The 13,992-nt window shown below is 55.3% G+C and overlaps 1 protein-coding gene across 1 annotated transcript in view; it reads right to left on the bottom strand.

Annotated features, from left to right (window-relative positions):
- Positions 1 to 13,992, bottom strand: part of ARHGAP39 (Rho GTPase activating protein 39) — a 52,406-nt gene that overhangs the window by 12,094 nt on the left and 26,320 nt on the right. Inside the window, exons 3-4 of the mRNA XM_062009255.1 lie at positions 6,498 to 7,806; positions 663 to 1,209 (exon numbers count right to left, since the gene is read on the bottom strand). Coding sequence (XP_061865239.1) covers positions 663 to 1,209; positions 6,498 to 7,806 — 1,856 coding nt within the window. The remainder of the gene's footprint in view (positions 1 to 662; positions 1,210 to 6,497; positions 7,807 to 13,992) is intronic.

Genomic DNA, 13,992 nt, shown 5'->3' with positions numbered 1-13,992 from the left:
CAGAACTGCTCTTACACAGGGCAGGCAGCCCAGCTCCAGCACGAGGCCACCTGCCAGGGGAAAGGCTCCACAGCACAGCCAGCTCCAGGCACACCTTTTTAGGCAGAGAGGTTGGTTGTTTTGGGTTTATTTTTCTGCACAGGATGCTGTAGCAATGTAATATTGGGGTAAAAACGGAATATCTGCTGGGCTGGTCCCTAAGGCTTCTGAGAGACAGGTAAATCCCATCCCTTCACAACTAAAACCAGCAGCAGGATCCCCAGCTGTTTGCCAGACTAAGGTCTGCTTCTAATGTTTGCAGTGGCTCCCTTCAAAAACCCTGGATGAACATTCATGTTTGAGGGGGGTTCTTTTTGCCTGCTTTAAGGAATTTTAAAAGTAAATCTTGTCTTCAGGGAAGCCAAACGAACTCTGTCCAACCAGCTCCTCTGGGTGCTGATCCTGCCACGCTGATGGTGGGGGGAGCTGAGGCATCTCCTCGCCAAACACAAGAGAGAGAACTGCAGGAGCTGAGCTGGTGGCAGCTTCATCTCCCCACGGAAGGAGCTCAACCAGCCCTCGGGGCTGTTGCTGAGGGAGGCCACAGCCCTGACAACCCCAACGAAGGGCACAACCCCCACCCAGTGCTGGGGGGCCAGAGCGGGTGAGCACAAGGCACTTACTGTTTTCATCACTGTCAAGGTGGCGATAAATGTAACCTTCCAAGTAAGACTGAAACTTCGGAGAAGGGGAGAAAAAGGCCAGACTGATGGCCATCAGTTCCCAGCCCCAGGCCAGGCTCTGGTAGCACGTGTTGTCCGTGGTCTGCCGGATGAGCTGTATGTAGAGCTCATCCCGCAAGCCCTGCACGCTCCAGCACTTGGTGACCGTGACCAGCGCCACGTGGTTCCTGTCCAGGCGGCTCTGACGATCCCCCATGTAGCTCTGCACCAGTTTGAACATCTCACACGCCTCCTTCTTGACGGCGCGGTTGCTGGTGATGAGCATCGGCTTCTTGATGGAGCTGCCGTTCCAGGACAGCATGTTGGCGATGGACAGCCGCCGCCGGAAGATGCCCTGTGTGTGCATGTTGAGGTTTTTGGAAGCCCAGTCTGCCATGCTGCTCTGAGAGATGGGCTTCCTCAGTGTGCTGTAAGGGAAGTGGTACCCTCCACAGCTGCCACGCTGGCTGCTGCCTTCCTGCTTGGGGTCCATCTCTGTCGTCCCGGGCTGCAACAGAGAACAGGTCTGTTAAAAGCACCTGAGGTGACTCCTCACCCTGCTGGGAAAGTTATCAACGGCGAGTCATGAAGCTTAACAGCAACTGCAAAGTAGTGACCCTGTACACACTCTAATTTGGTGCAGAATTGGTGGCTGGCATATGCAATTCTGCAGGAACCTGACCTGCACAGCCACACACTGACCAGACAACAAGAGCATCATTTGGTTTGAAAAACTCTTGAAGCTGCTGCAGTCCCAGCCCTGCCCTCACCCTGCCCAGCCCAGCACTGACCCACAGCCCTCAGCACCTCAGCTCCATGGCTTTGGGGTCCCTCCAGGGCTGGGCACTGCCCCAGCTCCCTGGGCAGCCTGGCACAGGGCTGACACCCCTCTCAGGAAACAGTTGTGCCTCAGCTCCAGCCTCAACCTCCCCTGGGGCAACGTGAGGCTGTTTCCTCTTGTCCTGTCACTGTTACTGGGGAGCAGAGCCCGACCCCAGCTCCCTGCAGCCTCCTGTCAGGGAGTGTCAGAGAGGGCTCCTGTCTCCCCTCAGGCTCCTCTTCTCCAGGCTCAGCACTCCCATTCCCTCAGCCCCTCCCCAGCCCCTTGTGCTGCAGCCCCTTCCCCAGCTCTGTGCCCGGCTCTGGCCACGCTGCAGCCCCTCAGTGTCCCTGTGGCAGTGAGAGAGGGGCCCAGCACTGAGCACAGCCCTGGAGCTGCAGCCTCCCCAGGGCCCAGCACAGGGGACAATCCCTGCCCTGCTCCTGCTGTCACATCAGTGCTGAGCCCAGTCTGGATGTTACTGGCCTTCATGCCCCCCTGGGCACGCTGCTGGCTCCTGTTCAGCTGCTGTTGATAAACACCTCCAGGCCCTTTTCCCTCCAGGCAACTTTCCAGCTTCTCTGCCCCAATCTGAAAGATGCTGTCCCCTGAAGATGCTGTCCCCAAGGGAAGCAGCAGGATATACCAGGGCTGATTGACCAAGCTGTTCTTCATGGCCCCTACAACCCCACAGCTGTCTCCTGCCTTTGAAGTTCTAGCTAAATGAACAGGGCCAGTGAGCATCAGGAGATGCTGAGTTTTGGGCAGCCTCTGCCTCCACAGCCTGAAAACAACCTATCTCAATTCCACCACGACCTTTCACATGGAGATTCTGTCCAGACCAACGGGACAGAAGAAGTTGAGAGGCACAGCAGAGTATAGGCACAGCTACTGGGATGGTAAGGCTGTCCTGAAGGTAGGACACACTGTGTCTGGGTTAGTGAAAGGCAGATATCTGCATGAGGCAGTGTCCACCACCAGCAGGGCTGGCCCTCGCTATCCCCTGCAGACACACCATGGCCTCCTGCTGTGGCCACAGACCCCATGCTCCGGAGCCCTGCTGCACAGCACTCAGGGACACCCTATGATGGGCTCCCCACTGTGTTTTCCTACCCAGGACAGGCAGAACCTTCCCTAAATTACACCAGAACTGCTGTCAAGTGCTGTGCTGGTTTATCTTCTTGGAGACCTCGGGACAGCTGCTCCCCATCCACAGCCTGCAGCGACAACTCATTTGCTCCAGGGGCAAGTCCACTGATCACAGGTTTACAGAGAGCAGCAGCAGAGACCTTCCCTCCTCCCAGACTCTGTAAGCAGTTTTCACATCCAGCCCTCATCCATTCCTCTTGCTCAGGGATTACTATGGATAACTACATAATGAGAGGTTTGGCAGTACTGATCCCAAGAAAATGATGTAATAACTGCTCGTGAGAATGAGACACATTCTGCCCATCCAGAATTCTCTGCTTTGGATGGAAGTGGCAGCCTGGGACACATATTGAACTCAAACACTCAACAAGTTGTTTCAGGAAACAGACTTTCGTTAGACTTGAAATGCCCACATAGAGCAACTAAGAGCTAAACAGCCCACACTCTGCTCTCTGTTCTCCAAGGAGACCTCCAGCAAGCAGGAAAGAGACAGACAAGATAATCTTGAGGTTTTTGTTTTTCAAAGGCAGACAAAGAAACAGAAATCCTGTAAATTTTGGTTCTGCACTGGAAAAAGTGAAATAAAACATGCACTTTCCTTCTCTGCAGACTTTAACACGTGTGCCACACTCCACTGTGGTCCCAGCCTACAGTAACCCCAAAACACGTCAGCTCTCAAATCTTCAGAGCAAGACATGGTTTGCTCCTCAGCCAGGAGGAACTGCCAAACTCACAACAGAGCTTGTGCAGTCCAACCCTATCTTACACCCAACATGTATCTACATGTGGATGACAAGTTTAGCACACATCACACTCCACCTCTTATTGCCAGCCTGGGGCACAACCATTTCTCACCGCTTTTCTACTTAAGTTCTGGGGCTTTGTCCTTTGAGTTACCCCTTTGCCTCCTCACCCTCTCTGAATTCACTCAATATGCTGCTTAAAGATCAGAGCCTGCAGTTCTGCCATCTCCCTCCTCAAGCTTCTTCAACCCCCTTTCCATGTCTGGGGTTGGTTTTCCTCCTACCACCCAAACTGCTCCTTCAGCACGTTATTTCTGAGGCTCCACCTCCTCGTACTCCGCAGAGGTTCAGCGCGCTCTTGGTTCCCTCCTCTTCTCTCTCTAGAGCTTATCTCTCAAATCTCACTCCCACAACAACCAGCTATTAGCTTGTGCTGACAGCACACATCCAGCTCTGCTCAGCTTGTCCTCGAAGTCCTACTTGCCCTCCGGGGTCACTGGTCCTGCCCTCTGCCCTGCTGCCCAGCACGTGGCCTCGCCAGGACTCCAGGTACACGCTCCCATCGCCACGTGGGGCGTGGATTTTGCTGCTGTATTCTCTGCAGCATCCTCCTGTCCTTACTCTGACTGCACAGAGTATTCACTGACTCATCACCTTCCCCACAACACCCATCTTCTCACATCTTTCCACTGTACCTTCCTTCTCTCTCCTCCCACAAATGAATTCCTTTTCTTCACGTTCAAGACCGCTCCCAGCCCATCTCCAATCCCCCATCTCATGGGTACTGTCACCCAGTCTCAGTTGTCCCCTCAAAACACAAGGAGCTATGGCATAGCCTGATGGCTGGAGTGCTCTTGCAACAAGTCTAAAGAGGCCCTGAAAATCAACTGCCAATCTCTGAGTTGTAACCTTTGAGTTGAGCGAACCCAAGCTGGCCCTGTGCCTGAAAAAGGGAACCACAGGAACACAACATCCGCTTTAAAAACGACTGTGGGTGACTGCAATGCACCATCAATCCAAAATTACAACAAAGAGGAGAAGATATACAGAGAAATCAGAGAGCAGGGAGGTGTCAGCCTGGCTTTTACAGCAGTTACACCTCATGGGTGTCACGGAGCAACCTGAAACAGTCAACGAGCTTTGCCAAGCTGCTTCGTGAAAGATCACGTAGTAGTAATCAGGAGAAAAGACAGAAAAAAGGGTTAAGACAGTCGCTTTCATGCTGGAGGACTGTTTGCAGCTCTGCCTCAAACAAGGGATGCAGAGACTCAGGCTGTCCAGCAGGAGTGAAATAACTGGAAGGGAGAACAAAGAGAAAATGGTCAAAAACTTTCACAGGATCTAAAATTACATCTGTAGAACCGAAATCTGAACTAAAACCACGAAACAGGAAGGTCCTTTGAATCCAAACAGGAGAAAAGATAGCAAACTAAACGCTGCCGGAGGGCTGTCTTATAAAGTGTTCCACTTCAGCAGGCACACTAATGGGCTAAAAAGTAATGGGCTTTAAAAGTCATTTGCAACGGGAAGATACCAGAGTCTCTGCCACTGCCTTTCTATTTCTATCCAATGCTCAGGAATAACCAGAAGGGAGAACCATCTGGAGTCCTGTGTCTAGTTCTGGGCTCCCAAGTTCACGTGAGACAGGGAACTGCTGAGAGGCCAGTGCAGGGCCACCAAGATGCTGAGGGGATGGAACACGTGTGTGAGGAGGAAAGGCTGCAGCCCTGGGGCTGTTCAGCCTGGGGAAGGGAAGCCTGAGGGCAGACCTCAGCAATGCTGGTAAATCCCTAAAGGATGAGTGTCAGGAGGATGGGGCCAGTCTTTGTTGTGTGGTGGCCAGTGACAGGACAGGGATAACTGGCACAGGCTGGAACACAGGAAGTGCCACTGGAACAGGAGGAACTCCTTTGGTGCTGAGGTGAGGGAGCCCTGGCCCAGGCTGCCCAGGGAGCGTGTGAAGATAAAAAGCTGCCATGTGGCCATGCAAATCATAGAGTCATAGAATGGTGGCGATTGGAAGGGACCTTTGGTGATCATCAACCCCCTTGCAGATGCAAGTCTACCTAGATCAGGTTGTACAGGAACGTGTCCTGGTGGGTCTTGAAGCCCTCCAAGGAAGGAGCCTCCTCACCCTCCCGGGGCAGCCTGGGCCAGGACTCCCTCACCTCACAGTGACATAGTTTCTTCTTACGTTTAAATGGAACTTTTTGTATTCCAGCTTCATCCCATCAGCCCTTGTCCTGTTGCTGGCTACTATAAAAAAAAGGGATGTCCCAACCTCCTGACAGCCACCCCTTAGATACTCGTAAATGTTAATGAGTTCCCCCCTCAGTCTCCTCTTCTCCAGACTGAACAGCCCCAGGTCCCGCAGCCTTTCCTCATGAGGAAGATGCTCCAGTCCCCTCAGCATCTTGGTGTCCCTGCACTGGCCTCTCTCCAGCAGTTCCCTGTCCCTCTGGAGCTGGGGAGCCCAGAACTGGACACAGGACTCCAGATGAGGCCTCACCAGGGCAGAGTAGAGGGGGAGCAGAACCTCCCTTGACCTGCTGCCCACACTCTTCTTGCTGCCCCCAGGCTGCCATTGGCTTCTTGCCCACGAGGCCACGTTGCTGCTCATGGTCAGTTTATTCTCACCCAGCACTCCCAGGTCTGCCTCTGCAGAGCTGCTCTCCAGCAGGTCAATCCCCAGCCTGGCCTGGTGCAGGGGGTTGTTCCTCCCCAGATGCAGGACTCTGCTTTTCTTGTTGAACCATCCCAACACTTGTGTCGTGTACCCCACCAACTTTGGCCATCCCAGTGCAGAAGGGAGGTGTGAGGGCAAGGCCTGCCAGAGCAGACAGCAGCTTTCCCCAAACAGTGCAGAGCTGCCTGCAGCACTCACTGGGTGCTTGCTGGACACAAGCCCCTCCACAGTTCTCCCCTCCTCTCACATCACTGCTCTGAAGCGGGGGCAGCACCTGCCAAGCTGTAGAGCTCTGGGGCCCATTTGCTACTCTGCAGGCCCAGAAGCTCCACGTGCAGCACAGCTCTAAACCCTCTGGGAGCACAGTGGGCCCTCAGCTCTGCGCAGATGGGCAGTACCTGTGAGGAGTGGTGTGTAGTAGCTGATGAAGCCAAACTTGTCTGGCTGGTCACGTTCTTTTCTAAGGAGTCTATTTTCTCAAAAGTCCTCTTCTGCCTCACTGCATCCTGTGGAGCAGCCACGTTGCTGGGGAAGCTGCCCCTGCTCTCCAGGCCCTGTCTATACAGAGACCTGTTACTGGCCGAGACATCATCCCTTGAGCTGCGGCTGATGCATTTCTTCAGCAGGTCAGACTGAAACCTGACCTTGCTGCTCTCTGCTGGGATGCCACCCTCCAGGCTCTCGGTGTCGAGGCTGGCTTTGCTGCCCCTGCCAGCTGCCGACCTGCCCACCACAGCACGCATCTCAGCAATCAGCTTGTCGTTCAAAGCCGTGAGCTCGCTGCTGCTGCCCACAGAGCCGGGTCTCCCTTGGCCTGTCCCTTGCCTCTTGCCTTTCCTTTTCCTCAAGCTTGGAGAAGGGCCGGTGGAATAACCGGAATCCTGATGGCTGACACCAGTGGGGTACTCCTGGGTTTGCAGGCTGTTCTGTCGACTGTGGTGGGCTTCCATGTTCTTGAGGACATTGGCTTCCAAGATCCTCCAAGACTGCTTGAAGCTGTCCTTTGAAGTAAGCTGACCTGGCAATTTAGTGGAGGCATCAGCTGTTGCAGCAGAAGAGTGGGAAAGTTTGGAAGATTGGTCAACATTGACCATGTGTTTTATATATTCTCTGCCAGCTGGGCTGTATTCGGTAGCAGGGGGATTTCTTGCGTGCTTCTTTGCAGCCTGCTGCTGTGGCAGACCTGGATGCTGTAATAATTTGGTTGGTTGCAGCTGCTTTTTTAGGCTATTGCTTGGTGACCTTGGGGGTGACATCCCGCTCACATTGACGCTTTCAGTGTCCATATCTACCGGTGGCTCGTCGTAAATGGGAGACTCTAAGGCTGGCTCGTCGTAAATGGGTGCAGGGGAGGCACACTTGGGGGATGCAGGCTGGGGGGTGCCTGTCTGGCTCCTGGGAGGTGTTTGAGAAGTTGGATCATTCATCAGCACTAGGCAAAAGCCACCGTTCTCTGTCTTTTTGATCTGCATAGACTGCTTTGTCTCTCCCGTAGGCACCTGCTTTGTGGCTCCAGGGCTCTGGGACACGGATTGAGGCTGAGCATATATGGCTGCTTTCGGAACAGGTATTTGGCTGTTGGCCTCTGGAGCACTCTGCAGCTGAAGAGAACTGTTTGAAGAGCTCTGTATCTGCCTCAGACTGTTCACTTTGACCAACATGGCTGCTTTCGTGCCTGGCAGAGGCTGCCAGTGGGTAGGAGTCTCCCTAAAGGAAGAAAGATACAAATACAGGGAATTATTTTAGAGTTACATCAACTGAAGCACCCTTCAGTTCCACACAAATACCAGACCCCTTAGTCTCAAAGTGCCTGGAGATTCCCCAACCGGTTGTATCAGCTCCTCTTTGTTTTTTCCCCCTGCAGATCACCCTTCCCGAAACAGAAACATGTTGCTGTTCCACACATGATAAACTTCTGAGTCATGAAGAACAGAACGAGATGAAACAAGTCCATCATCCTATAACCTGTCTGTTACCAGCAGCACTGAGAAAGGAGACAAGCTGCCCTTCCCCAGGCCCGAGAGCTACACGGCCAGAGGCAGATCAGTAACCACTCCAGCAGGGAGCTGCATTCCCAAGTCTGTCTTCAGATTGTCACACTATGACGACAGTCCTTCCAGATCGCGTTACTTTTTCAATCTACGTTTCCAAAGGTGTGTTTATTTTGCAGAAAAACCCTGAGAGATCACAGTTTGCATGTTACACTCTTACACACCCCACAGAGCATCTGCATTACAGCATCCTCCCCATCCAGACCAGATGTCCTCAGATCTTGTTTCCTTGGGCCAACCCATCAGCCCTGCTCTACCCTCTGACCCACGGTGGCACTCAGCACAGCCCACCGTGCCCACCGCAGCAGCCCCATGCTGAGGGCACATCCTGCAGCGCAGTCCCAACCCGCTGCCGAGCCAGGGCTACAGCCAGGCTGTGTTTGTGAGCTCTGGGAAGAGGGAATGGAAGGGCTGTCAAACCAGCCTGAGCTTCCTGGTCTCCAAAGGCACCCCTGTCCCCAGGAAGGTCCTCCTGAACCGAGCCCCATTTTGTGCTCTCCTTCCACGTCTTTGTCAGGGGTGAGGCCCTGTGCTGTGCATGTCCCCTCTGCAGCAGATGTTCCTGTAACACTTTCACAGTTCTCTGGCTCCACTGGAACCTTACACTTGTTCCCCACTCTGTGCTGCTGACCTGTCCCTGTCCTGCACAGCCCCTGTGCCAGCAGGCTGATCCACCTCCACCACAGGCCCAGAGCTGTGGGATTCTTCCCGAAGGCACAACACCCAGAGCAGGAAGGTGTCTGTGGCAGAAAAGGGGTGGCATTTGTGAGGACACACCAGGCATCCCTCCATAAGAGCCTCTGGGTTGGCTCCTTGCCCTGGAGTATCCCCTCTACATACAGCCCAGTCTGGGCCCAAGCTGCTAAGACCCAGTTGTTCCTCAAAGCGCTCCCGGACTAACAGGAAGAACCAGAGCAGCAACATTTGGTAGGCTTTTAAATGAGCATTTCTAACACCCCTAACATCTATCCCTCTGCTTGGCTGTGCCTGCAGCTCATTCTGTAGCAGGGGAATGAGACTGGCAAAGAGCCAGGTCAGGAACTGGCAGGGCAAAGTAGGACAGAGCAGGCAGACAGGCCAGGAACCACCAAACAGCAGCCATTAACCCCACGGCAGGAGCAGCACTGCTGCTATTGGGCCCGAAGGGAGGGAGGCTGGCACTCCCTGGGGAGTATGGCTGTACTTGGGCTGGCACATCCCCCTACACTCTACGGGAAAGCTCAGACCCTGTATCCTATGAGCCACCTCCTGAGGTCACTCCCATCCCCAGCCGACCTTGCAGCCCCTCTGGGCAGCTCCCACAGCCAAAAACCACCGCAGCAAAGGCTCCACAGACCTGCTTCCCATGGACTTATCCACCAGCACAGTCCAGCACACAGTAGCATACACCAGCCCAGCATGCAGCAGTGCACATCAGCCTAGCGCAGTCCAGCACACACCAGCCCAGTTCAGCCCAGCACCCAGTAACACATACCAGCCCAGCACGCAGCACTGCAGCCCAGCACGCAGCAGCACACACCAGCCCAGTGCAGCTCAGCGCGCAGGGGTGCACACCAGCCCAGTGCAGCCCAGCATCCAGCAGCACAAACCAGCCCAGTGCAGTCTAGCACCCAGCAGCGCAGCCCAGCATGCAGTAGTGCACACCAGCCCAGTGCAGCCCAGCACACAGCAGCGCAGCCCAGTCCAGCGCATACCAGCATGCAGCAGCGCAGCCCAGTCCAGCCCATACCAGCCCAGTGCAGCCCAGCATCCAGCAGTGCACACCAGCCCAGTGCAGCCCAGCACACAGCAGCGCAGCCCAGTCCAGCGCATACCAGCATGCAGCAGCGCAGCCCAGTCCAGCCCATACCAGCCCAGTGCAGCCCAGCATCCAGCAGTGCACACCAGCCCAGTGCAGCCCAGCACGCAGCAGCGCAGCCCAGCCCATACCAGCATGCAGTAGCGCACACCAGCCCAGCACACAGCAGCGCAGCCCAGCCCAGCCCATATCAGTACGCAGCAGTGCACACCAGCCCAGTGCAGCCCAGCACGCAGCAGCGCAGCCCAGCCCAGCCCATACCAGCATGCAGCAGTGCACACCAGCCCAGTGCAGCCCAGCACGCAGCAGCGCAGCCCAGCCCAGCCCATACCAGCATGCAGCAGTACAGCCCAGCATAGCGCAGCACAGCCCAGCATGCAGCAGTAGGGCCCAACAGCACCACATACCCGCCACACCCAGGTCTTGGCCCAGCGTTACCTCTCCCCACCCGCAGCGCTGGGCTCCATCCGCACCCACGCACAGCACCGGGCACGTCCGGATCTGTCCCACAGCACCGGCACCGGGGACAGGCTCTTGCACCAGCATCGCCTTATCATGCCAGGGTCCTCTGGGACCTCAGCCGGTGATAACCTCCCCCTACCCAAATCCACAAAGACAAGCCACACAGATTTTGGCCCTGGGATGAGCAATGAGGGATCTGGTCCAGAAAACAAAAGGAGTGTGTGCAGGGGGCTGTCCCCAGGACGAGCTGCCTCCCTGGCACCAGCCAGAGTGTGTTGCTCCTCACAGACGTACATTTCTACTTCACTGTGCCCAAAGGAAAGTGTCCCAGGCCACAGTCCTGCCTAGCAGCTTGGCCATGTAGGTGGGAGGTGCAGGGAGCTGCAGGAGCTCTGCCTGTGGAAGGGTCAGACAGATGGCTATGAGCAGCAGAGGAGGCAAGGGGTTTCTGCACAAGCACCAAGCCTTCCCACAGCAGCATTTTGGTACTTGCAGGCTGAGGCCTGATGGGCACCAGGGCCAAAAAACAGGCTCCACCACCTCCACAGACTGACACTCCCTTCTTCAGGCTGAAGGGTAGACCTCACTCCAGCCCCACTCAGATCAACCGCTGACAACCCCAGAGCCAACAGAGCCCCAGCAGGATTCGGGCAGCTCTCTGGAACAGCACTGGGACCTTCTGCAGGTGTCTGAGTGGGGCAGGGGCTGCAGAAGTGCAGTCTGAGGCAGGAGACAGGCAAGGCCATTGTGCAAACCCTCCTCTTTGGCTGTGGTTCAAGACAGAAGGACTGGTCCAGGCATCCCAGCATGTGGCAAGGGTTCCTTGGCATCCATGAGATCATGGTACCTTTCCCAGGTGCCTCCATGCTCACTGTGTGCTCACAGGCACTCCCACTCCAAGAAGAGGTCACTGCAGACAGGAGCTGGGCATTCAGGGCTGGTGTGGAACTCAGGCATGTTCCTCCAGCACGTGCCAGGGTAGTGTCCTTGCAGGTTGGGAGGAGGACAGGGAGCTGTGGCACTGCAGCCTCACCACAGCCACTCTGCTCCCCGACCAGGAGGTCTGTAAGTGAACATGATGGAGAAGTGAAACTTCTAAACATGGACCATATCCCACTCTGGCTTTAAGTCTCCTCTTGGACACAATGTGCCATCTCCAGCCTCCCCAGCTGCTGGAGATCAGAGGGGGGTGGTACTACTACAGAACAGACCAGGCTTTTCTCAAAGGACTGTTTCCACAGTCATGACCTCTTGGGACCACGTCAGGCTACAGTTTCCCTCAGCCTCCTCCCCAGGCTGCTGAAAAGACCCAGCAGAAGACAACAGGGACTTCCTGACTTCCCAGCATGGAAACAGGCTCAGCCTTGTCCTTCTGAGCAGTCAAAGCCCCCAAAGAAAGCAAAGCCAGAGGAGAACAAACATCCCAAGGCAGGCTCTTGTCTGTGCTCTACAGTCACCAGCAGCAGAGACCCGAGTCCCCCGAGACGGTTCCTTCGAGGAATGCTTTCATGTAGCTCCAACACAAACACCGCAGCCTGGCGCTGGCTTTCCCAGCCTGACTGGGCTCCAGCAGATCCGGCAGCTCTTCCCAGGCTCCAGAGCTCCATTGTTTTCTCTTCCCTCCCACAAGCCTTAAGAAATGGCTTCACACCTCAGCTCTGCCCTTTCCTCGTGCTTTAACAGAGGCAAATGGAAAGGGACATTTGTATGGCAGCGCTGGTGCTGCCTGGGCATGTGGTGCCCACCTGATGATGGAATCATAGGATTGTTGTGTTGGAAAAGGCATTGAAGCTGCTGGATTCCCAGCCCTGCCCAGCCCACGGCCTCAGCACCTCAGCTCCACGGCTTTGGGATCCCTCCAGGGCTGGGCACTGCCCCAGCTCCCTGGGCAGCCTGGCACAGGGGCTGACACCCCTCTCAGGGAAACAGTTCTGCCTCAGCTCCAGCCTCAACCTCCCCTGGGGCAACTTGAGGCTGTTTCCTCTTGCCCTTTTGCAAGTGATTTGGGAAAAGAGACTGACCCTCACCTTGCCACCATCTCCTGTCAGGGAGTGTCAGAGAGTGCTGCTGTCTCCCCTCAGGCTCCTCTTCTCCAGGCTCAGCACCCCCATTCCCTCAGCCCCTGCCCAGTCCCTTGTGCTCCAGCCCCTTCCCCAGCTCTGTGCCCGGCTCTGGCCACGCTGCAGCCCCTCAGTGTCCCTGTGGCAGTGAGTGAGGGGCCCAGCACTGACACAGCCCTGGAGCTGCAGCCTCACCAGGGCCATAGAATCAAGAAGAGCAGCAGTAAGCAGTGGGGCAATGAGGCAGAGTGTGGCAGCAGGAGCAGCAGTAGGTACCTGGGCAGTGGCTCCACTGGAGGCTGTTGAGCTGTTGCAGAGCACGGGGCAGCACTAGGACTGGGCAGTGGGCACAGTGGATTGAGCAGTGCTGATACAAGGCACCAAAGAGGAAGGGTGGGGAAAAAAAAAAGCCCAGTCTGCTAAAAGAAAAAACCTAAACCACAAAGTATTACTGAAAAAAGGACAAAATCCCTTCCCCCAGCCCTGAGGCATGTGCTTGCAGGAGGCCCCTCTTGGGGGCCATGCTAGTCTCCTCTGGCCTCTCCCTGTCATGGGATGATAAACACAAAGGGAAGAAAACCAAATCTTTGTGCTGCCATTAAGAGGCAAAAGTGAAACCATCTTGGGAGCAAGTACCTATAAAGTTGTCAAATGCTACCAAGAGCACTCAATGTATTCAGCCTCTGTTTACACAGCTGCATCCCTGTGAGGGAAGGAAGAGGACACACTTAGGTCTGTCTTTGGAGGACAGCACAGACAGAGTTGACAACTTGGTATTATTAGACCAGACATCCCCGCAAGAGCGCCAGATCCCACCTGGGAACACTTGCTTTGGGCTCAGCTCTTTGCTCACCATTTTATGAGCAAGTAAAAGGCAAGAAATCTCTCCTCTGGTGTCAGACTTGGGCAGGGAAATTGTTCTCTGTGCCATAAACTAGACACACAGCCCCACTCACAAAGAGAGTGACACATGAGGTGGATGTGCAACCAAACAGTGCTCACAGAAAGCAGCTTCCACAGCAGAATCACACAATTCCAGAACGGTGGGGGTGGGCAGGGCCCTGCAGAGCTGCTCCAGCTCCTGCTAAAGCAGGTTCCCCTGGCTCAGGGGCACAGGAACGTGTCCAGGCAGTTTTGGAAACCTCCCGAGAAGGAGCCTCCACACGCTCTCTGGGCAGCCTGGGCCAGGGCTCCCTCACCTCAGCACCAAAGGAGTTTCTCTCCTGTTCCAGAGGAACTTTTTGTGTTCCAGCTTGTGCCTGTTACCCCTTGTCCTGGCACTGGACACTACAGAAAAGTGTGTAGCCTCATCCTCCTGATACCCACCCTTTAGGTACTTGTAAGCGTTGATAATGAGCACCCCCGCAGCCTTCTCTTCTCCGGGCCACACAGCCCCAGGTCCTGCAGCCTTTCCTCTTAAGAAATGCTGTCATCTTCCTGGTATGAGGACCTGGAAGATCCTCACACATCCAAGCAGCCTTGTATCTCCCGTCAAACTGCCAACTCATGCCTTGCCCAGCAC

Source organism: Colius striatus, chromosome 16, assembly GCF_028858725.1.
Source record: "Colius striatus isolate bColStr4 chromosome 16, bColStr4.1.hap1, whole genome shotgun sequence".
Taxonomy (NCBI): Eukaryota; Metazoa; Chordata; class Aves; order Coliiformes; family Coliidae; genus Colius; species Colius striatus.
Note: the sequence above shows the minus strand (reverse complement) of the source record. Positions and strands in the feature narration are given on the sequence as shown.